This window comes from Chlamydotis macqueenii, chromosome 3 (genome assembly GCF_036417535.1).
Source record: "Chlamydotis macqueenii isolate bChlMac1 chromosome 3, bChlMac1.mat, whole genome shotgun sequence".
Lineage (NCBI taxonomy): Eukaryota > Metazoa > Chordata > Aves > Otidiformes > Otididae > Chlamydotis > Chlamydotis macqueenii.
In genome coordinates this window covers 65,903,437-65,928,629 of record NC_141558.1, presented here as the reverse complement: position 1 = coordinate 65,928,629, position 25,193 = coordinate 65,903,437, and the positions used below count along the sequence as shown (strand labels likewise).

Here is a 25,193-nt window from a genome sequence, read left to right as displayed (position 1 = left end):
GAGCAGAAATAAAAGCTAGAAGTAAGATCAGAAGGACTGTACCAGTTTCTTTGGCCCTGCATATCAGAGTGAGAAGGTTTGGAGAGTTTAATACAAGAAAGCACATAAAAACAACAAAATAAATGATTATTTCATAAAGGCAGAGGGGGCTATTCAGTCATGTAGTTAGCTCTCCAAGTTTAACCAGCCTTAGATTGGCATCTTCAAGTTTATTTAAAATTGCTCAGTTTTTAAGATAAGATTAAAGAGTTAAATGATTTTTGGGTGCATTGCTTGTAGGTAGACTTTCTTTTAACATGGGCGCTTGTTTTGCGTTCATTTTGTAGACACGTAAGCCAGCAGGACACAGATTGATGCTGCTTAACTAAAGACAATAACTTCTGTTTCCTTTCAATTCTGTAATCTGCTCTGCGGTGAGAATCTCCTTGTTGTAAAGCTGTGTGAGCACACGCGTTTCTTCTCTCCCTGCCTGTGCTTCTGCCAGGACTTGGTGGAAAGGAAACAGTGTAAGATAATTCCCCCTGACTGTTGGGACACATTTATCCTACAGTGTGTTGCAGGGGCTGGGACCTGAGCTGCTGTCCCTTTCCCTCAAACTCCTTATTTCTTGGCTGATGGTTAAAAACAAAAAACATTAGCTACCACTCCGCCTGTAAGTGACTACACACACTGTACTTAAGACAGCCTGTGCTGGTGTTTGGTGTAAGTTTTCATGTGCTTGAGCACTCAACGCTGTACCTAACTTTATAAACCTAAATAGTCCTCTTCGGTAAGAGCAATCTGGCTCACAAGATGTTTGCAGAACCAGAGCATGTTTAAAGTACGCATTGTCAGCTTGTTCCCTACTGACTCCACTGAGTTTTTATTTTAAGATGTTCCTGCTTTCAAAGATAAGCATCCAAACACCAAGGGAACAGTAGTCACACACTTCTACTTAAGCACGTGCCACTGTACAATGGGTCACATCATTTAATTGTCACTAAACCCAGAAGAAACTGTTTGTTCTTTTATTGCGTGTGTGGAAAGAAGTAGGAAATCTCTTTAAATGATGCCAAGGATACTGCTGTTTTATGATAACTAGCAGGAAATAACAAGAGTTAGGACAGAAAGAAGGTCAGTCTCCTTGAATTCTATATGGGAAAATCTTGGAAGTTGATCATAAAATTTAATTCCATGCACATCCCGAGACTAATCAAATACATATTTTGCTTCTAGCTTTACTTTTTTTGCTGACTTATCTCTTTCTTCCTTGCATTCTTCTGAATATGGACTATTTGGAATTTGCTGTGAAAGCATTTTAGGTTTCGGATGTCATTTGCATGACCATCTAGAAGTGACAGTTCTTTCCAGTGGTCTTTGTCCATATGCTTCTCGTATTTCCTCTTTTTTCTTGCTTTTTCTACCTGTACTAATTGATCTTCTCTAAAATGGCATTAGTTGCAGTGCTAAATCAGGATCAAAGACGCCTTCATAAACTAATTCTGTCTTGGAGGACAGAGTAGATCTGCTTTTATCTTTCTCCTTCCTGTACCTGCAGCACTATTTTAGGAGAAGCTGTTTCACAAACAACTTGAGATAGCAAAATTCAAACTTTCCAAGTAGCATTAACGACTCATCATTCCAAGCTGGAATGATGATACAATAGAGATTGTATCATACGGCATTGATTTACAGTTCCCGTGACTTGGAGGGATAACTTCATCACACTGATTACCTCGCGGTGTTTTCTCCTGTTCAGCTTCCATGATTTTTCAAAGGACATCATTGAACATGCTGACACTGTGTATTCCCTTGCTTAAACCCCTGAAAAACTGCAGTGGGAATAGAATGCAGAAAAGTGTGCATTTCTAGTCCTTGTGGTGGGTTGTAAAAGGGTTTAAAATAAGCTCAGTCGTACTGGGTTGATAACTCAACATCCTTATTCGTTGTCATTTTTTTCCTGTGGAGAGTGTCAAGTTTCAAGTGCAGAAATATTTGTCTCTTTGAGTTGCTAATAAATCCTTGAAGATATTAGACAAATATAAATGAGAACTAGTTCTTGTCTGTGTAAGTGAAGAGCCAGAAAAAGTAGCTGTGCAGAAAAACCGTGTGCATTTCATCTTATTATTTGTAACTTAGATGCTGCTATTGCAGTGTAAAAGAAGATGTAGGGAATATCTCAGGAATATCCCCGTGGTCTGCTGTGAGCAGCACCTAGTCCTGGCTCTCCAACAATTAAGTAATGGGGAAGAAGACCTCACAGCTCTGTCTGACCCACTGGAGTAAGTGCTAACGTTCATCGCAGCCCAACTGCTGGGAGCCAGTCCTCTGTGTAATGCGGATGGATTCCCTGTCCCTGTTGTTTTCTCCTCTGTCTCCTCCTCCCCTACTCTGAGGGAAGTGGGAATGGGTCCTAGGAGGATGCTTCCTCATTGCCTATTTTATGTGCATCTTGGGGAGGAGCAGGGAAGTTTTCTCTTTTGTGTTGGAGATGCAGTAGGAGAGTGGTCATCTCTTTGACTGCCAGGAGTGATAGCATTCTTTTTGCCTTACGTGGGGCTCCTGATAGGGAAACTTGTGCTTATGACTAACGTAGTTCAGCTGGTGACTGCCAAGGCCTGGATGTTGCACATACAGGTGTTTCGTCAACTCTTTGTGCTGAGGGGTGTTGCAGATGACCTGCATCACCCAGACGCTCCACATGGAACAGCTTGCCATGTTCATTGTGCGGATGGCACCATGCTTTGTCTTCACAGCAATGCTAACCATGTTGGGGAAAATTGTGTGCCGCCAGTTTGGGAGCACGAGTCACTCCAGAATGGCAGGATTCATCCGTAGATTAAGAACTTTGCTGGGTTCATCCTCTCGGGAAGCACTGTCCCCTGTCAACCTTCTGATGCCATTGCCTCTCAAATGATAGTCTGAAGGACTGCAGCAAGAAATGTGTTTGCAGCAAATGCAGAATAGCAGCTGGTAGAGTGCGTAGGGTAGTGTCACCAGTGTAGTCAACTGTGTGCACTGGGCGTATAAATCATGGGCGAGGTGTAGGTAGACTGAAGAGTCCTGTGGTGTAGACACACAGAGAGTGCAGAGACAGCCGCTGTGCCCCCGTGCGGTTCATCTGATACCTAGAGAAGACAGGGCATAGCGTTTGCTCCGAGTCTTGTACCACAGCACAGGTAACAAAGTTGGTGTAGATGTGCTTTGCTTTTTCTTCACGGCATGTAGTAGAACTGGACTTAGGAAAATATTAAGAGTAGCGATATCTAGTGTGTGCTGGCATGTCCGATAGCAAGCAAACGTGGTGCAGTCAGCAATATTATACATTGCTCCTCCACTCAGTCTCTTGTTTCCAGGTTCATGTGGCTATGAATGGTGTTGAGGGACTCTTGATGATAAGCAAGCGCATCTTCTGCAAGAGTGTCATGTCATGTATATCTTTCAGAGAGAACTGCAACAGCAAAAGTCCCACATGATTTTTTGGTCGTGACCTGTCACTGCAGTTTTGTTGGTTTACTTCAGGTAGAATGTTGTTTTGATCACCACAGCTGTATAATGTGGCCAACAGCATTGGATTGTCCTGCCCTATAGAAATAAGTAACATTAGAACCAATACAGCTTTTTAAAAGATTGCAATTAGGAGTGCTGCAAGGCTGAGCAATAAACCAGTGATTTATAAAGCATTAAAATTCTGCTTTGCCGGTGCCTTGACAGATTGATGCCTGAAGAAGACACCAAGTATCTAGTCATTATATTGTCCTGCAATACTAAACAGTGGAAGCACCAGTGAAGCACATGTTGAAGATATAGCTGAGCTAGTTCAAAGTTTATTTTGTCCCCAGAGAGGTGGATGTTCCTTCTTTGTCAGGTGGAATTATCTCCAGAGTCGTTGCCACAGGTGTGGTGTGCCACAGGTGTGAGAACCAAGGGAGTGTGAAAGGAAGGGAAGCAGCAATGCTGAACAAAGATCTGGAAAGAAGCGGTAAGTGAAAGGCAAAGGAGAGAAAATGAAATACCGGAAAGTATTAGCTAAAGGGAAGAAGTTACTGAAAACGTAACTGAAGTTGGATTGAAGAAACAAAAGAGAAACTCTTAGATGGAAGAACAGTTAAAAAAACCCCAGAGATTTGTTTTGTCAGCATAAGTAGTTCTATTTTAATTCAATTTTCATTTAGTCTTAGAAGCCAGCTCAAGTTTCTGTTCAGAGGGGCAACGTTTGTAGTGTTCTAGAAAGCGAAAAGACTGTACATGCGTGATCTGGGATGCCTTCTGGCTTCTGATTTTTTCCTGTGTCTTGGTGGGAGTCATAGCTCACCTGCATCATTGAGTAAGTGAAAGGCATTAAACACTTTTTGAGCGATTAAGACAAGCTAAGAAGAGGTAAGAAGTAGTAACATAACTCTTTTCTGCTTCAACTACACTTAGATATCTCAGCAATCTCCTGTATTAATTAAACAAATTACTTAATACCTCTCATAGTGAAACAGCAGCAGGTGGTTTGCCTGCTGAAATCAGGTGATTTACGTGTTGAAACACGATCTTTTTGTATTCTCAGGGCTCAGAAAAGACCAAGTCTGCTGCCAGAATGAAATCAAATGCTCTAGGACAAAACCACTTTTCCTCTTGGTGGAAGAGAATTTGGAAAACTAGCACATGAGGTATCCTGAGTGGATGCATCATTTGCTTCTTGTAAACCTGGCAGCCAAACAGCTCTTCCTCCTGCTCATGGTGCCAAGCACTGGAAAGAGAGCGCTCAGTGGTCCTCAGTGGTGGGTGCCAATGAAAGTAGGAAAAATCATGTCAGGTGAGGATTTCCACAGTTGGGGGGGAGGCTCTTACATCCCAAATGAAGGAGGATTAATCTAAGAGTTTCAGTGAAATGTAGCACAGCCTGTTGCACTGATTCATTGCAAACTCAGTGAAACTGATACATTTCTGCAAAATGTTTTGGTTTCAGTTAACAGCATGTTCAGAAAAAAAAAAGTTTTACTGGAAATGTTTTGACTTGTTCGTGACTCATTTGTTTTTACAAGCACTCCTTTCTCCACAAAACAAGTAAATAAGCAGGCAAAACAAGCACAGGTTTACTATAAAACCTGTGATGTTGAAATTCTGTGGTTCTGAAAAGTATTCTCTGCTTTCTCTTTTGTGAACCCGTTGTGTGTGTGGGGGGTGTTTGTGAAAAGTTTCTTCCTGCTGTGGTGACACTCACAATGTCCTAGTCTGGAAACTCATTGCTTTGGATTTTTACTTTTGCTTAGAATTAAAGATTGCAGTGGCATTTTGGGTCTCTTGGAGGTTGCAGATGGATTGTAATGATACTCCTATCACTGGTCATGCCCAGCAAGGCTTCTGGACCGTATTACTTCTCGCTTAACAGCTGCCAGTGACAAGAATAATTTTCACGCTTGGAAATCATCTTTGCTTGACCTGTGCACGTTTACATGCTGTTCTTCTCTTTAAAATATTCTTAGTGTGAGTGATGGATGGAATCATCTCCCTTTTTAATGCCTGAATTTACTATACAGATTTTTAAATGAGTCTGCAGGGGAGGTTTTTGATTAATAAAAATGTGTCCTAGTTTTCATATGTTTATTGGTCTCCTATATTTATTTAGTTTTCATGTATTGTATTTACAGGGCAAAGAGGCTGCCCTGACCAAACCAGAGAGATGGACAAGGAAGAAAACAAAACAAGGATAAATGAGACAGTAAATTGGTTTTTCCCCCTTTCTTAAAGAAAAAAGAAGCATAGCTGTTTTTTTTTTTATGTGAATTGTTCTTGTCGTTTCAGTGATTTGTCAATGTTAAAGCCTGAATCTCAGAACACTTCAGTCTTTGCAGGCCTCAGCACCTATACAGAAAAATATTTACAAATCTTTGGACCTCTAGCGAAGATGAAATGCTGAGTTAGGAGGTCTGTAAGAGGATGTTAGAGGTCATCAAAGTGACTTGGTTGAGAAGGGGTTGTGGGTCTCAGTCCTTTTAAAAAAAAAAGGTCAGATTTTTGCTAAGTTTTTCATACCATCTTTTATCAGTGTAAAAATATCAACATTTAAAATAATTTTAAAATAGGACATTAAAAAATTAGTATGGACTTCTTAAACTAATGGAAAACAGAATATTAAAATAAGATTGTTTTAAATATTTTGTACCCAGATCAGTAAAATGGTTCAAAAATTCTTGAAGACAATGTAGAATGAGTGTCTTTTTTGATTTATAAAAATACTAGCAGGATATATGACTTTAAAACTTTTTTCTTGTGAAATTAACTTATTTTTAGACTATGTAAGTCTCTGAATTGTCTTTATGGTCAGTGGTTTGCATTAATTGCTTTGTTAATAGTCTAATTTAGAGAAATCTGTAGTCAGGTTATAATTTTAAAAATTAAATTCCAACCTGATAGCAAAAATTCACACATCTTCTGTGCTAAAGTTGCTGTCATACTTCTAATAATATTTTTGGGCCCTAGAATGTTAGAATCATAGAATGGTTTGGGTTGGAAGGGACCTTTAAAGGTCATCTAGTCCAGCCCCTCTGCAAGGAGCAGGGGCATCTTAAAGTAGATCAGGTTTAAATTGTAATTTTTATTTCATTTATTTTGGCAAGGATGTTCTTCAAAAGTTGAATCCGTGGAGTTTACAGAACAACTTAAACCAGCATCTTTGTGGAAAGTTTGCCTTTCGTTTGTGCCAGCAGAGCACCGACTCTTGAATCATAACTGATTCTCCGAATAGGAGTCTGGTTAGCAAGTCATCAGTGACCATTTATTAGAAATCTATTGGGTTTTTTATTAACATGGGACTAGATGTTGGAGTCTAAAATGTCTTGGTGTGACAAGTAAAATACACTTCAGTAGTTTATTGACTGAAACCATCTAAGTGTTGGGTAGTGGACATTTTTTGGATAACCCTAAGTTCTTCCACTTGCGGACCTCACGTCCCTTATGAACATCTGACAGACTATGTTCATGTAGGTTTTAAAAGTTACTAAAATGACCTTCTGTAACTTGGGGTGCAGATGTCAAATGTCTGAGTTGTTTGGGATTATTTTTCATTAACTTACTGAACCACGCTGAATGGATGTTTCAGATGTCAAAGTTGGAGGTGAAGAGGTCATGCAATTGGGTGAAGAAATAAGGACAAATGACCTCTTGGTGAACTTTCAGTGAAAGGTTAGAGATCACAGGATTTTTTCTATGTTATTGTAACAAGCTTTTCTTTATCTGGATAACTTTTAAATGAAGGAATTACCTTCTTTGCCTCTGATGCTGGAGCCCTTGGAGAAGTGAAACAGATTCCAAGATTGTCTCTGAGAAAGTGGCACATAGACAAGTGACTGTAATAAAAATACCGAACTGCTGAAGTAGAGGTGTATTTTATATCTGCCTGCACTTTGCATTCATTAATCCATGGTATGCCGAATTTCAAGTTCCTAATTTATTATTGATAAAGGAGTTAATGATGTATTTTTAAGTGGTTTTTCATTCTGTGTAGGTAGTGGTTGAACTTTACCGGACTTTACAGCACTGTTCAGCATTGACCTTGTTGTTCTGGTTTCATAATTCCTTTTGTATTCTTCTGCACCGAAAAAAGAAGCTTGCATAGACAAGAGCCAGTCTCCTTTAATTTATTCAAGTTTCAGTTTTGCTGGAGGGAAGAGTAGAACTACATTACTGTGCGGGATGAAATGTTAAACAACAGTGTGCAAGTAATGCCACTTTTTTTGACTTCTTGTTTGAGTAACGTGCAGGAAGTGGCAGAGAATCCCAGGAAGGTTTGTGTACCATACAATTACCAAGAAGGCTTCCAATCTAGACCTCTGAAAGACCGGAGTCGAACTGTAACTCTGTGTTACAAGCTGTTAGTTTGGGAAAACAAGAGGTTCAACTGATCTTTAGTTGATGATGGGGAGCAACTTTTTCTCTCTCCTTCAGCTGAGAAACAAGTTCCTGTGCTGAATATGAATGGCGATTCGTTGTATTGAATCTGCAACCTATCAACATTTATTCAGCAAAAACCTGTGAGCCACAATTTGCTGGTTTTTGGAATTATCTTATGGCTTCATAATCAAAGGTAAAATAACAGCTTAGTAATATTTAGGAACATGTGTAGCTTTCTTTAATCAAGTATATATGCAGCATTTGGAGGATTTGAGGTTTTTTTAGGGTTGTGCACCATAGGCGTTCTAAGCTCTCCTGTGAAAATATAGCCACTAAAATTAACATACTCTTTAAGAGAAGGCAGTAAGAAATCACTCCTGAAGTTACAGTTTAGTTCCAACAGAATTAGTCCCTGATGATTTAAAGTAATGACTCTGTTTCTGTAAATTAGTTTTAGTAATCATCCTGTGCGTCCATGTCGTATGAAGTGGTAGATTCCCCTTCTCGTGCGGTATCCGACTCTAGCCAGTCCACGTCTGCAAATGGGAGTGAAAGGACGTGGGTGGTTTTGCTGCCGAGTTTGCCGTTGGCAAATCCAGCTGCTGTTGGCAGAAAATCTGAGTGTGCAGGTTGCAGCAAACAAATTGAGGGATGTGATGGGCAGCTGTTACCCAGTGCAGGGCTTGTGGTGCTTAATTAAATCAGCTACTGTTGACACTCTACCTCGAGTATTATTAAGTTCTTAATTAAAGCTTTGCTTATGCTTTAGTTTGATTTTTGAGGATGTGTTAGCATTATCATTGCTTCCTTCAGCCTACTCAAGCAGTTCTCTTAAGTCTGAGGCCTTTAGGAGTGGACAGAGGAAAGAAAACATTTGTAGTAGCCAAGACACTTGATGAACAGTGAGGCATATTTTGGAAGAGCATTGAGTATGCCAAAATTTATACATAATTATACATAATTTGTGTGTAGAGACATCCAGTTTTTATGAAGCAGCTAAAGAGACAAAGCTGCTAAACCTATTAAAATCACTATTAAGATGGTATATTGCATCTGAAATACCTGTAGAAATACTGATATTCTCAATGTGAAATCTTTTTCCAGGTAAAACTTCCCAATTTTTACTAGTTCCTGAATGAAGTGGTTGTTTCACAACATTGAAATTTAAAGCTGCTGAAAAGTGAGAGCAAGACTCTGGAAGGGAAATTTGACCAAATAATTTCAATATTAATATTCACATAATATAGCAGCAACATTACACGCTGCATTACGTTATTGAAGTAGTGCTGTGGGATGTGTCTGGATGATGCCGTAGGTACGTGCAAAGTTTGTGAGTATCTGAGGCTGGGAGGTTTTAGATTACCGTAATCTAAGGAAGATGCATGAGGTGAGGTGTTAGTTTCCAGATGACAAATCTGTTTTTATGATTTCCTGAAATTTGCTGACATTTCTGAAGTACTGGCTAAATACATACCCCCCTCTCTGGTCACACGAGCAGTTGTTGCAGCCGTGTGGGAACTCATCGGTCCGTCTGTTTCCACTGTGGGTTTCGCTCACCGCGTTTGGAAAGCTGGTGGCTGCTAATGCGTTTTATTTGTAGTGAGCTTATGAAAGGAGAGAGTGTTAAAGCCAAGGTTTTTGTAAAACCTTTTCTGAAGCCGCAGGAGACTTCTTGACTCTTTGCAGTAGGCCGCCTGAGGAGGATGCGGGGAAGGGAAAGGAAATCTCCCTGCCACCAGCCTGTCCAGCAGAGAGGGGTGGCAGTGTCCTTCCTGGAATGAGTATTGCGACGCAGGCCTGAAGCGATGAAAATAATTTAGCCAAGGTATTGAAGGGAGAACAGGAAAAAGTGCTTTTTCACGTGACCTGGTACAAGTGGGTTTGGTGTTTGTTTTGTGCTGGTTCAGTCTTGAGTTTCAGCCAGTGGACCAGAGTCCTCTCTACAGACTCAATTGAAATGGAAATGGTTTTACTCTGGAATGCAAATTATTTTAGGAATGTTCCTGGGTCTTGAGGCTTTTTAAAACTCACACTTTTAAGATACTTTTTAAGCTTATTTTAAACAATTCTCATAACAAAACAAGGATCCAGAAAGATTATTGGTGGCTTGACCCTGATCCAACAAAATATGAAGTGTAGGTTTGTCTTCACGTGTACAAATAGTTCCCTGCAAGTCAGTGGTGGAAAGACGTGGGAAATGCAGAAATGCTTTGCTGGATCATGGTCAAAATGCTGAGTGCTTTGCAAAGCCAAACAACAAGAGCGCCCCTCAGCAAGGTAGGCTGGCACGAGATGCCTTTTGGTATCATTCTCTCGGGCTTTGTCTCCCTTTTGTCACTGCTGCTTTTAAAAAATACTATTGAATAGCATTTCTTCTGTTATCAGGGCACTGGAGATGGGCAAGGGCTTGTACTTGATGCTTTGTCTGCCATAGGTCTCTTGCTGACCAAAACAGACCAGTATCAAGTGGTACAAGGCTACAGAAGTTATTATGAGAGACAGTGCCATATTTCAGAACAGGAAAAACTTGCTTAGAAACAAGGAGAGGGATTTGTTGTTCCTGTTTCTGGTATCAGGACACAGGATGTAAAATGAGTTTACTTGTAATTATTATTTTTTTTTTCCCCTTTAAACTGGAAGTAGACTTAGATAGATTTGGTGCATATGTGGACCATATTTGATGATGCTGCATGCTGAGGTGGTCATAACCAGGTTAGAATATTGATCAGTTAGTGCAGGGAATGGAAAGGCAGAACTTTTTTTTTATGTACCCCAAATTAATGCTCGGTATAGCTTTGGCGAAATAATAGCCAACTGGTCCAAAAATTATGGAAGTCAATAAGACGTCTTATTGCCTGACCTCTTGAAGTCACTGGAAACTAACAGTGCTCTTGGTCGCTTGCACACCAAGGCATTTAATCTGTAGAGTTGTGTATATAGTTATAAAGGTTCCTTCAGCAGCAGGACTAGTTTGTATAGTATTTGTGTATACACACCGTAAAACAATCACCATGAAGGTATACAAAATATTCTTAGTAAACACATTAGAGAAAACATATCCTTGAGTGCACAATTTTTATCCACCCGCAGTCTGCCTTATGATTTTGTTCACCATTCTTTTACATCTGCATAGTCCTTTGTAAATGAGAGAGGTGTTCCATACACAACTTTGAGTTTTCATTGTTTTTTACATTCACAAATAAGACTGACGTTTGAAGACTTCCTGCAATATCAGAGAGCGAGATTTCTGGATCAGGGACACAAGTGTTTATATGTTGTACTGCTCAAGTTTGTTGCTTAATCAAGGAAAGGATGCAGAGTCCTATAAATAAAGAAAAACGTTATGATGGCAAAAGAGTTATTCTGTTTTATAATTATAAAATAATGTCATTATTTAAAAAACAAATATATTTTTGTAGAAGTACAAGTATATGGTATTTTATATATATTTATTTATAATTTTGTATTTTCTCTAATGAGGGATTCTACATGTGGTAGCTACAAAATGCACAGAATTTCACTGTTGGAGATATTTGATGAGTTGTACTTGGCATGTACCAAATCCTGATTGTGGATGCATACGTGGGACTAACACAAACTTCAGAAAGTCTACATAGGTTTCTCTGAATGCAGATTTTTTCCCTGCATATTGGTTTTTCCCTGTTAGTACTCTGTTAATACTTAAATCATTTCTATGTCTTTATGGTTTTCCTTCCTGTTTGTGAATTTGTGAGAAGAGAAACTATGTCAGCAGAAATGCAGTTAGCCCAGCACGAGCACTAGCAGCAGCCAAAAGGGAACAAGCAGGGACACCAGTGGAATGCTAATGCTGTGTAACAGATGCATTGTCTCCTGTAGGTGTGTTTTCTTCTGATGGGTGCAACCTGAGGCGTGAGGTATGTTGAGAGTTAAACCCTGGCAATGGACTTCTGTAATGGGGGAAGAGAGCCCTTCCTGATGTAATCTCGTGTAAGTAGGTTAAGTGTGGTTTTCCTGTCACATCTTTGCTTGTGTATTTTAAAGACATCTGCAACCCTATTACTTACCATAGATGTCTTGAAAAACATACTTTTACTTGTGTTTTAAATTACTCAGTTAGAATGTGGTAAAAGGTACTTAGATAACAATGTCATCTACGTGGAGCTGTTATGAATCTATAAACGGGTTGTCCTGGGTGTGCTTCTGAGTATCTGAAGTATAGCAGTGTCCTCTTTTCAGCTGCACAAGTAAGGTGAACAGATGACTTCACAGCATCAGGAGGAGAGTCTTCCAGTGACTGGTTAACTAATGCGTCTCTTTGGCATGGAGCATGAAACTGAGGTGCATTTTTGAGCTGTATAATGTCAGATCATTAGAAAGAGTATGCCCGTGCTGACAGTTGTTCTTGGTTTTTTACATTGTTTTTGTGCTGAAAGCAATGTAAGGAATTCTGTACTAACCTGTGAGGGCTTGGTAGGGGGCAGGTTCTGGCTGGTTCAGAACAGCCATGTTACCGCTTACAGTGGATTATTGATTCAAAAGTTGTGATCCAAATCTTTGTCTCTGCATGGCATAGGTCTCTTTTGCAGATAGTCTGTTCTCTTATCAGCTACAGATGGCACCATGGTGCAAGCATAAGGGTATCACTCGTGTCGGTACGGCAGTATGAAAGCTTTTCCTGTTGCTGTTGCTTACATCTCTTCCCACATCAATGCCTGCTTTTCCTCTGGCTTTTTGGGCCATGATGCCAGGGAAGGTAGGTGTAGCTCTTCTGGAAGAGAGTCAAGTCAGCAGAACTCTGTCACATGAACCCATGTGAGAATGCTGTGATGTTGCATGCGGGGCAGCTGTCTTGAGCAGCTAATTGTAGTCTTACATTGCAGATGTTGCAAAGGTCTCTCACAGAGCAGTTTCCTGGCATCCCTTGCCATGGAGTTTGTAGTCTCTGGTGAAGATGAGCTTCAGGGCCAGTGAAGCAAGTGCTGGTTGGTAAAACTGTGTCATCTTCCTAGAAATCTGCAGTAACCTGCAGTGGATACAGGACTTCATGTGAGAACTTCGTTCAGAAACTTTAGTCAGGTGTCATCATAGTGTTTTCCAGGCACAGGAGAAGTCGCGAGTGGAGCGTTTACTGCCCCTCTTGCTACCTCTCAATGTGAACCACTGGTAAGCAAGGTAGTTATCAAGGCTGTTGTTGGCAGCCTTCATACGTGTCTTGTGTGCATCATGAATAGCCCCAGAGGTCCTGTGTGAGCTGGTTTCCCTTGCTGTGCATTTCCTTGTGGATGCATCTTTCCTCTGATGCAGCAGTGACTCTGATCCTCATGTAGGTCCTCCTCATGGACCATACCTGGAAGCTGGCTGTCCAGGCTCATTACTCCCACGTCCTGTGCATCAGAACAGAAGGGGTAACAGGCATTGTCTTTGCCACCATGGACCCTGGATGTCCCAGGGCAATCCCTCCAACATAGTGTGGCCCCATCCCAAGTCACACGTGCCCACAGTGTGCCCACTACAGTCACTTCTAGAACACAAAATGCACAGTCTAAATTTGTGGTAATGGTGGAATGACTAAGAAAAACAAAACCTAAAATCCTTGCTCCCACACAAGTGTTCTCTGCGACATGTCCATCCTTACTTCCTCTAACCAGCACATAACCACTTTTCACCACCACTAAGCATTGAACTTGTCATCAAGTGTGCCTGTAATCACCGCTTTGCTGTCTGTGAACTGTTAACCATCTATTATACTTAAGTCCTATTCAACCTAAATACATAAGGTAATTCCCCAATACCTGAAAGCCTGTAAGAACCTCATGAAGCTTTGCCTCAGATTTTCAGGGCTGCAATTTTCATGTATGGGAAACATCCCCCACTCTACTCCTCCTCCTTTTCTGCCCGTTCATTGATGAGAAAAGACAGTATTTAGGAGCAACCACAAACAACTTATTTTGGCTGTGTGAGCAGCATAGCAAATTTGGCCAGTATACCTGCAACACTTGATATAAAGGTCAATGTGGTACATCAGTGTGGTTTACAAGGAGTGAAACCACAGAAGATTGGCCAATGGGACTGTTAAACTGAGGCCAGCATAGTCACTGGCCAGCCACCTAAGTTTAGATGGACTGATGTGGCCAGAAACCACCAGGCACTGTGCCTGGTACAGCGTAAGTGGCTGCTGTGGCTCTACAGAGCCCCCTTGGTTCGGGGGCGGTTCACTGCACAAGAGGTGCCCTCATGCACCAGAGGGCTGACCTTGAAGCAGGAGAGGGGTTTATGGTGGTTGTTTTCTGCAACTAGGAGGACAAGCAGTTCTGGGTCTATGTTGAGGGTAACTGGGGAAGAGCTGGCATGGCTTACGAAGGAGTTTGTAGGATCTCTGTTTCCTCTGCAAGTACACCTTGCTGTGCTTATCCTCACCTGATCAGAGATAACGTCCTAACCAGCTGCTGAAGAGGAGCTGTTCCTTGTGTTGGTGCACCTGCTGCTCTGTTTTTCTGCAAGTGGCTTGTGTTGCAAGTTGGGATGAGCTCGTGGGGGAGTTCCCTCTTTGCCTGGTGTCTGTGGTCTCCCCAAGACTTGGGCACTACGGGATTGCTGTTGCTAATGCTGCATCGTCAGAGTACTGTAAAGGGGAAAAAAAGATAAAGTTTCTCAGGCTTTGATGGCCTGTGTAGAAAAACACTTTGGTGATTTACAGTTATCTTCTTCATAGTGCCCTCATCCTCTGGGGTGAATCTGCAGCAGTCTTGTACCTTTGACCATGTCCTAAGAGTACTGTTAGGAGTGGAGGAATGTCCAAGGTGACCAGTCTTTACTGGTAAGCGCCTTTAATGCTGTGAGGAGCAGCAGGTAGCTGTCAGTGTCATGGCCCAATTCCTTCCTGGCTTCAGACCCCAGGAGAAGGCAGCCCTGTCAGCATGGGCAAAAGGGATGGGAGGGAAGAGCCAGCCTGTGCAATAGCACTTTTCCACTGTGGTTTTTGTAGCTGCTTCTGAGTAATAAGTGAGTGGAGAACCTCCTCATGCTTCTGATAGCCGCCCCCACACCAGCAGCAGATTAGCCTTTTGGTTGCAGCGGAGGTGTCTCATAGGTCTTTGTGTTGCTCTGGACCATGCTTGCTCTTCATCTGAGTCCCTCTGATGTCATTCTGACCTGTCACAGTTTCTGTGTCAAGAGGCACCATCTTCTGTCCCAGCTAGTTTGTGTGCTCCTTCTTCTCCATGCCCCCTCCTCTACCACCAAAGTGACACCATAGAACAATTCAATCAAACCTTAATTGGGGTGTTCATGGACCACAGTGTCACTGGAACATGGCTGGATGGCAGATGTGTCAGGGACAGGGAGAGGCTGGACTTTCTCATAACAGGAATCTGCTGCAGACCAGATGTGAGAGGATGAAGGTATCCTACTGACTCAGACCATATCGAAGGGGAGAGCTTGTTGTGTTGTGTTGGTTTGCCAGGTAATTGCCTTGCGGATTGAATGCCAGCACAATTAAATAATTTTGCCTAGTAATTCAGTGGGGAGGATGAAATTTTTATTAGTTGATGGCCCTGCTTTGACAGTGACAACATGTAGCTTGCTTTGTCCGGGGATAACAGACATTGATGTGTATACAGTCACCTATGGATGCCATTAAAGTCCACTGTTCCCTCTGCAAGGCTTGAAATCATATACATTAACACCGCAGACAAGTGCCTCAGTCTCAGCCAGAACAGAGTCAAACTGCAGAGTAGTGGTTTTTTTTTTTTTTTCAGAAATGAAGTGTTTTCTGGCTGATGGAAATCAGGCTAGGACACTTGCTGCTTAGAGAGCCTGCTCTCAGCATGGCTATTTTCACCTGAGAAGAAAACTTGCTGATATCCTCTTAGCATGAGAGCCCCTTTACTGCTTCGCTCTTGCGTCTACACACAGTCCCGGTCAGAGACAAAAGCCAGTTCATAAGCTGTATGCTCACCAGAGGCAGCCGTTTTGGCAGAGGACAGAGGTTACAGAAGAGAAGTTGATGTGCTGGCACTTGTTTTTCGCACTTCATCCGTAGTCTTGATCTCAGACAGAAGTGGTGTACCAGGAGCCTGCCTGTTCTCTGCCTGGCTTCTTGTAAAAACAGACAAACTGCAATACTGTAGGACTTGGTTAATTTGCTGAAACATAAATCTCTAGTGCTGTCTGAGATGCCCTGGGTAGCCCTGCCTGGCTTCTAGCACCTGGTCGAGGAGGGACTCTCTTTCCTCTATAACCAATATTAGAGCTGTCAGCCTTATATGGGTGCTTTGAATGGCCCAGGGCACCTCAGAAGGCTTGAACAAAGAATTGAAGCGTCTTTCCTTGTAGTGTCTTCCGTGATGAAGGTCTCTTGATGAGCTGCTCCCTGTCAGTTTTATCCTACTGATGTTAGGGAATGTGTGCAGCCATCCCTGGAAGCTCCATCCCTGGAAATGTTCAAGGCCAGGCTGGATGAGGCTCTGAGCAACCTGATCTAGTTGGGGATGTCCCTGCTCCTTGCAGGGGGGTTGGCCTAGATGACCTTTGAAAGGTCCCTTCCAACCCTAACCATTCTATGATTCTATGATTCTAAAAGTGGGAGGAATCTTTTGGTTTTTTGTGTTGAAAATATGAATTTATGCAATAAAGACTACAGTATTCCTGTCAACTACGCCTCATCACCCACCACTGCAAATCACTTTCAAATGCAAAGCTTGTGCTTGTCTTCTGTTTGGTGAAGGCAACATGGGCTTGAAAGACATGTTTAAATGTGTGGGAAGGAAGCCCTTTTATATTTTGACATCGAGCTCTTTCGAATCATAGAATCATTACGGTTGGAAGGGGCCTTTAAAGGCCATCTAGTCCAACCCCCCTCCAAGAAACAGGGACATCTCCAATCAGATCAGGTTGCCCAGAGCCCTGTCCAACCTGGCCTTGAATGTTATGAGGGATGGGGCATCAACCACCCCTCTGGGCAACGTGTTCCAGTGTTCCACCACCCTCATTGTAAAAAATTTTTTCCTTATATGAAGTCTGAATCTACCTCCTTCTATTTTAAAACCATTACTCCTCATTTTATCACAACAGACCCTACTGAAGAGTTTCTCCCCGTCTTTCCTGTAGGCCTCCTTGAGGTACTGGAAGACCGCTGTAAGGTCCCCATGGGGTCTTCTCTTCTCCAGGGTGAACAGCCCCACCTCTCTCAGCCTGTCCTCATAGGAGAGGTGCTCCAGCCCTCTTATCTTCGTGGCTCTCCTCTAGACCCTCTTCCAGAAAAATATATAGGAAATATATTTTCCTCTTCCGGAAAATGTATTTCCATGAAATATAGTTTCTTTATGTATGTACTTTTTTTTTTTTTTTTTTTGCTAGGATTGACAATTTAAATGCTTGGGGATTTGATTATGTTGTGATGAGATACTAACCTTGTGTGTCATGGTCTTGGGATTGGGTCTGTGAGCACTTAAATGAGTACATCTAAGTTTATCAATTGTTAACTCGCTGGGCTTGCTGTGTTGCCCGGTAATGATGATCTGTATCTACATCATTGTTGAGTAAATGCTGGGGGGCAATGCTCAGCATGGCTGTTTTTGTATGCAGGGACAAACAACATGTCCTGAAGCTAAGATGGCAACTTAGGTGCTTGCAATTGATCACTAGAAGTGTTACCTTAATCTCAAACTTGCAATTGGCGCTTCAGTGTGCTAGTAGATTTCAGCAGATAGCTGGATCTCAGCTCCCTCATCCTGCTTATGGACAATCTGGCAGAGTCACAGGTTCCTCCTTGGCAAATTCTCGTCATAAGGCCACTGACCCCTCTCTGCCTCACTGTGCTCTGCGTTCACCTTATCTTACCTCTTCTTTACTCTCCTTGAGTCTTGTTTCCTCCTCAGTTCTCATTATTCTTTGCCATCAGTTTTTCCTGTCATCTTTACTGCCTTCTTCCATACTCCTCTTCCCTCAGTTCTCCCAAGCAGCTCCAATTAATTTGGAAGTATCTTACTAGTGATCATTGTATTTTCTTAAGTGCAGGTATTTTCTTTGACCCATTTAAGTCAGCAACAAAATACTGTTTGTCTTCATCAGAGTCAAGTTTTCAGCCTAAATCATATATGTACACCTTCAAACGCTGCCGGAAATTTTCAAGATTTGTATGGGACACAACAAAATGGCACAAGCTGATGTGATTCATGCTGTTATTTGGATATGTGTACCCCCTTATTATTAGGTGCCTCATTTCTGTTGCTCCAAGTAGCCTTATCCACATGTTGGGATCTTACTGTGTTGGAGGCTGCTCAGACAGCTACAGAGAACTCAGACTCTGCTCCTATGTGCTTACAGTGAAATTTCAGTCAAAAAACCAGCAGATGAATAGGAAGGGAACAATGAACAGAGTTCAGCAATAAACTGGAAGTCTCCAGAAGTCTTTCAAGAGAGCAAATAAAATCTGTTTTCCTATATCTAGTTAATATTCCCTTTGACTTTGCAAGGGTGAGGTCTCTGAAGATGAATACCAGAAATAGCAGGCTTAAACGCAGATTAGCATGCAACGGGGTAAAATACACACCTAAAAATGCTGTTTTAATAGTAAATGTTAATGGAGATGTGGGATACAGTGAACTGCTCTTAATTAAAATGCATTACATTAATATTGTCATTTCACATTGTTTGTGAAATGAAGTAGAATCATTTATTATGGAGTAAAAAATAGATGGATTTACTTTTTTATTCTACAAATTTAAATTCTTCCTTGTTAGATTTTTTCTAGATATGTTCTCCTAATTTCCTAAAGAACTAAAAAACTATGGGTGTGATAACCAGCATGAGGTTTAAACATGAGTAGTGCTAGTTCAGAAAACTGATCATTCTTTTTTCATTTATTTTATGTAGGTTTCCTTTGCCTGATCTGTAAACATGTCCACAGACCTGCTATGTAAGTACACTTCTGTCATCCCACAGTGATTTCTTGTACCATATGTTTTTATCAGATTCCCAGATGTGCTCATGATTGGTGTCTTTTGTCTTAAGTATAAAGTCTGCTTTTACATTTGTGTTTCTTCCGAGACATCTGTGGAACAATATTACCATTATAATCAACGGGATTATTCTTGGAGCAAAGCATGACTTAATATGAGTAAAATTGTAAAAATCTGGCCCGTGTATGAGAACAGACTGGTTCATTGAGACTTAAAATTACAGTTCTATCTGAAATGTTTTATCTGTCTTGGCACAAATACCATCCCAGATTACTACTGAGTGATGTGCTTGGGGTTTTTTAATCACTTTGTGAATTTAACTCCTGTGTTTCCAAGGCATCGTTATCCAAGTCACATCCAAATCTCATGCTTCATCGCTATTATCCATCCTTCTTTTTCAACAGCAAAGAATATTCAAGTGGCATATCCTTATACTTTGCTGTCTTAACTACCACAAAAAACTGGCACTACCTACTGCTCAGGTCTCCCTGATATTCACACTTTTTCACTCCCGCCTAAGCTGTCTACGGCATTAAGCACATTTTCTATGCTTATTGATCTGATCTACATGCTTTCTATTGGAGTCCCTCCAGTACCTCAGCTGCTGTTTTTTATCATTGCCTCCAAGGGCTGCCCAGCTGCACATTTTATCAGTTTCCAATATTTCCTCAGAGGAACAAAGAAAACACTTTTTTTTTTTTTTGTTTTGTTTTGGTCAATGACTGTAGTCAGTTAATAAATACAAATGTATCAGTGGCTTACTGGCAGATATCAGCTATCTGTGGAGGTGATATCTGTACTTCAAGAGCAGAGTATTTGTGAAAGTTCATTTTTGAGCTTTATCTGCTAACTGGCAATTTTGGGGCGTGCTTAAATGCCGTTTAGATACAGGGAGAACTCTAAAATGGGGAGTGTAATGTGCCTGACTGTATTGTATACAACAGCCAAAACTACTGTCAGGAGTGCAATTTTAAAGAAAGGAGAGAGGGCAAGGTGACTACACAGTGATTCTGGTCAAAATCACTTAAGAACCCTCAACTCTACTCAGATGTTTGAGCTGGTTTGACTATTTTAGCTAATTTCTGCCCTGGCAGTTTAATTTTTCTGTCTTCAGCTCAGCGTCAGCACCTCTCTTTTCCTAGTGATCTGTGGGCTAGAGAAGTTGTCATCTGAGTAGAGGTTGAAGGAGTTGGATGTGTTCAGCCTGGAGAAGAGAAGGCTCAAGAGTATTTAGTTGTGATCTTCAGTACAAAAATGGTGGTTATGGAGAAGGAGGTGGAAGTGCTCTTTCCCCAAGCACTCACCGTGACAGGACAAGATATGATGTCTGCAAGATGCTTCAGGGGAGGTGCTCCTGGATGAAATGAGCCTTTTCCCTGTGGGATTGATTAAGCACTGGAATAGGGAAGTGGTGGAATTTCCCACAGTGGAAATATTTGAGATATGGCTTGACAGGGCCCTGGGTAATGCTAACCTAAGGGCTCTCTTTTAACAAGAGGCTGGGCTAGTTGATCTCCAGGTCTCTTACAACTTAGATCATTCTGCAGTTCTGTATTTTCTTGTGTCCTCAGCTATCTTCTGTGCAATGATCAGTCATCCCTACCACTTGTCCCTGGTCTTCTCAGTATTGTACCACTTGTGCTGTGGCAGGTCTTCTGACACCTGGTCATGCTAGAGGGACAGACATTTGTCTTCTCACTTGGAGGTGTGTGAATAGCCTCAAGGCAGTGCCAGCGTTGAGAGGACTTCCCACGTTCCAGCTGTGGGGAGTACACGTGCGTATGGGTTTTGTGATAGCCTGGTAGTGCCTTGGAAAAATGTCAGTGCACAGGAGAACACTGAAGAATAACAAATCTGTACAGATGTGAAGTGACTCTAGATCTTTATGTCTGTTTTTATATAAATAAATAGTACAGAGCCAGCCCATGAGCTTAGGACTGGCCTATGCTAACAAGCAACACCAAGGCATGTTTTGGGGATAACATCTACCAGGCTCTGTTCCAGACAAGGAAATTTGGATGTAACCAAACTGTTTGTGGGGCAAAAGGGAAGGATGTGAGGAGCGTTTAGACACGTGGAGCTGATGCTGGGTGGTCTCAGCACCAGGGAACGGTCTCTGGCTCTTACTGTTTAGTAGTAGACACGTAGCCTAACCGTCCAGTCCCTCAGCCTGAGCGCAGCATCGTCTTTCACTAATGCTTGGTTCAATACAAGGTTGAATTCTAGGATTAAAAATCTTGTTCCAGGTCACATTAATGAAGACTAGATGTATAATTAAAAAGAAAAAGAATCTAACCAAACCAGAACAAGACCCCTTAGATTCCTAGGAAAAAAACGCTGCAATCTGGGGCAAATCGCACAAAGAAAGCATCATGGCTGCACAATACAAGGGCTGCTGTGGCTAGATCTCAAACTTCAGCAGCTAAGTCTTCAACTCTGTGGAAATAAACTGAAAAAGCCAACATCCCAGTGAAGTTTTGGCATGATGAATTTGAGGTAGCAAGTATTTCTCTGTTTTAGGTGGAGAAGCTGAGGAAAAAGAGAGAGAGAAGTTTATAAAATGTCTGGCAGCTACTGAGGCTCTGCCGGTCAGGGGAGCAACAGACTTCCCTTGGAGCTTGTTTTTCTTTTTATCCTTGGATGAACTAGCATGCAGCATATTATGCTGTCTGAATGTAGGGGTTTGTCACGGTTAGCGCCAAGGGCTGTCCCGGGAATGTAGGAAGGCAACGGGCGTGAACGGAGCACACGGTGGTCGGTGGGGCTCAAGCCCGCTCTTCGGGAAACCTGTCGCTGCTCCTCTCAGCCAGCCTGGCCAAAGCCACACAGGAAAGGAGATGGGTCTTTGATCTCTTTGTTGTAGCTGCTCCCTGGGAATTTGCTGAAATCAATGCCCTGTTTTCCTGAAGAAATGAATGGCTATGCCTAGCTAGCTTTGTGAAGCGCAGGGGAATTCACTGCTTCTGTTTATTGACAGCTGAAAAGGAGCACATGGTGCTGAATGGGTCCTCTTGGGGAAACAAAACAGAGCGGAGTTAGACTTAGTTGAACACAGGGGCATTTGGAAAAGTCTGCTGCAGGAGGATGGCATGGTTCCTGCCACCTTACACTAGCACAGCCTGGCTATTTTACTAAAAATGCCATTTTAAATAAGGTAAGGATTGTTTTGATTTCCCATGCGTAGTGCGATTATGAAATGTTTGCGTTTGTGTTCTTGAGTGCAAAAACAATGTTTGAATTGCCTTCTGTCATGGGAAACATCTAAGCAACTCTTGTGCTGTTTCTAGCCTCTGTGTACGTTCATTTGTTCTTTATCTAACAGTGATTAATGAAAATGAAAAGTAATAGGAAGTAGTTTGGTATTTGGGTCTTGCAGTTGGGTCCTGAACATCAGTCATTCCTGTAGGCTATTACATGCAGTTCTTTATGTCTTTGAGAATCAGCTGAATTGCATCAGATGTTTTCTTGACTGGTACAAATCTCTGCGTTAATGTTTAACGCACAACACAGTGACTAACAAGCGGATCTGCCTGGCAGAAAATCTGGGAGTCTAAAAGCCCTCAAAATGTGAGTATGTATTTCCAAACTTCTGTTTCTATACGTAGACTTAGGGCAAGAGATGGGCTTACCACTACACTTGCTGATTTTAGATGTAGACCTTTTTTTGTAAAGACAGCAAAGAATAGCAATAGGAGGATGAAAATGAAGAAGCAGTATTTTCTTCATGTGAGTCCAGAAGAGTTTATCAGACCAAAGGAATCTGGTGTGTAATTCATATGTAAATTTTCTACTGAAAACTGGAGAACAAATTGCCAGAGTTTCTATATTAGTTTCTGTGGTGACTGAAGAAAAATGTTTCTGAGCTGGAGTAGCTACAGCTTTCAGGTGTGGCCAACTCATGACTGCAGGAAAAAAAGTTAAGTAATAGTAATGTCATTTCTTCCTTTGTCAGTTTAAGGATAAGGTTAAGCTCCGAACAGAACAATTGCTGTCTTGCTAGTAGGAATTGCTGGTGTTTTGTTGCGAACCTGCTTCGAAGTGTCTGTGCGTGTGTGCAGTTGTTTGAAAACTCTTGAGTAATCCCCTCATTTTGGGGGAAGTGCTTGGGAAGTTTAACATTTTATCAGAGTAGTTTGTGTTCCTCATTCTGGCATTTTTACTCTGAGTGACTTTGAGCTAGTAATCTTTTGTCTCATTTTGCTCTTCGCTGCAGCAGATAACTTATCTGTTTTGCTTGGAAACATTAGGGCTCCATATGCAAACATGCCTTCTTCAGAATGCTTTGAGATCCTGAAAATGAAAACACGTTGCTTATCTGCAGAATGCCAGCATTGTTGCTTGTGGTGTCTGCACTTTAAATTTCCAAGATTTTCAGAGGGAAAAGCAAAAAAAAGCATTTATGATTTTGACAAAGAGGTACAAACAGCGAGCTCAACCAGGCTGGTATTGATGTTTGTGAGCTCTGTTGTCCTTGTTGTTATCCAAATGTGTCAAGAGTGTTTATTGACCTCACTTAAGTGTATTTATACATGATAGACATTGGAAGCCGCTCCAATGTAAAGCTAAAGCTAATTTAAAGTTAACATTTAAGTTGGAAAGGAGGTATATTTGTAGATAATTTTAATGCTTTAGTCTAGATGTGTCAGGAAAATATTGGCCAGTGAGGGCTTCTGGGGAGTAGTAATGGTGTAAATAGAAAAGAATTACCGTCGTGGAAAGTTCAGTTGGTCAGAGCTTTTTTTGGTTAGCATAATGGAGAAGAAAGTATATGATTCATATATGACACAGAAGGTGGCATTTGTTCTGTGTTACGTAGGTGATAAGGCAAGGCAAAGTGTGTTGTGTTTAACTTACTGGACTGTGTTTAGGCAGAGGTGTGTAGGGAAGTACATGGGGATGTTTTGGCAAGACAGTCCCTTTGCCTCTTTTAATATCAAGGATATTTATAAAATACCAATATTGTTGTGACCTATTGGCATTGTTGAAGTGGAAGGAGTATAAAATAATTTATTTCCAACCCATAGAGCAAGATGCACCAAATACAAAGTGGGATATGTGATCATACACAGCTCTAAGTAAATACGTGTGTTAAATGACCAGGGTTATACAAATACATATCTGAGGAATGGTGCATTTCCACCAAGGTGATGCCTTTACCATCTGTTGTTCTTGTTTTTCGAGCTAGGAAAGCGTGAAAACAGGAACAAATTCTTTGCGATTTTGCTTTGCAAGGTTGCTTCTTAGATTCTAGCAACAGAGAGTACTGTTATTTTTATTTTTGTGACTTTTGGAAATAGCTTAAAGAAACCAGAAATAAATCAGAAACAAATGTAGAAAAAGTGTTTGGGTTTTATTTAATCTCAAGCTGAGGCGACTGTCAACAGGAGAATAAGTAGCACTTTAGAGATGCATTGCAGTCTGACATTAGAATGCTTTATCTGCAGAAAAAAATCTGCAGTTTTTTTTTAAACCCACAAATTTTTGCAACTCTCAGATGTAATTCTTCAATAATACTCTATAGTAAAGTACTTTGTAATTCTGTGTTTTAGAGAACTAGACTCAAGACTGTCCTTATACCTGAGGAGAATAGTTATTGTAAGGGAAATGTGCTATACTGCTGCCTAATCTGTGGCTGACAATTTTAATATCCTTTTAATCAGTCTGTTAAAGACATAGTTTCTTTAGTACAGTATTGGTTAAGACATTATGTAATTATCTTATGGTTCCCATTGGAAGTGTTTATAGTAGAAAAAAGAAGTATATGTTAGATCTCAGGAAAAGCAGAACAAGTAAATGGAAGCACAAATACAACACTTACGCATGTGAGTATTTTTTTTTTTCACAGAAATACATTTTTGTGTCCGTTCAGTAGCAGAGCTTCCAAATGTCTACGTGGTTTTTTTTTGTTTTTTTTTTAAAGAAATCACGTCATGCCTTTAAAGAGGAGAATAATCTAAGCAGATCATAAAGGCTAAGGATGAGAGTCTCCTACCTGTTTTGTTCCCAGAGAAGCTAGGAATCAAGCATCCTTTTTGTGTTGGAAACTAGGCAAGTAATAACAGAAGTTGTTGGCTGTGTCCTCTGTTATGAAGGTAATGCATAGTAAGAGCTAAAGCTGTTCTGCTAAGCTGTTAATCACCCTTAATTTACAAAAAACAATGCTTTTAAAAGAACAGTCTTACATTTCAGCATTTTAAATATATGCTTTAGGATTTATTAGTCAAAAAAAAGAAGTAACTTTTTTTGTTGTTGTTCTCGGGGATGAATTGGAATACCAGTAGAGATTTGGACAGTTCACTGGGAAAGTTAACTGATTTTCCAGTTTTATTCAGACTTAGTTTCCACTGAAGATAATATGGATTGGGAGTGTTCTTTCAGGGTTGACTTTCC

General features: G+C 41.1%; 1 protein-coding gene across 2 annotated transcripts in view; it reads left to right on the top strand.

Annotated features, from left to right (window-relative positions):
* Positions 1–25,193, top strand: part of PLAGL1 (PLAG1 like zinc finger 1) — a 51,656-nt gene that overhangs the window by 2,974 nt on the left and 23,489 nt on the right. Inside the window, exons 2-3 of one of the 2 annotated variants that reach the window (XM_086745289.1) lie at positions 4,535–4,637; positions 18,718–18,760. In XM_086745289.1, the coding sequence (XP_086601415.1) occupies positions 18,742–18,760 (19 nt within the window). In that variant the 5' untranslated portion in view covers positions 4,535–4,637; positions 18,718–18,741. The remainder of the gene's footprint in view (positions 1–4,534; positions 4,638–18,717; positions 18,761–25,193) is intronic. The other variant, XM_086745288.1, reaches the window with a different exon arrangement.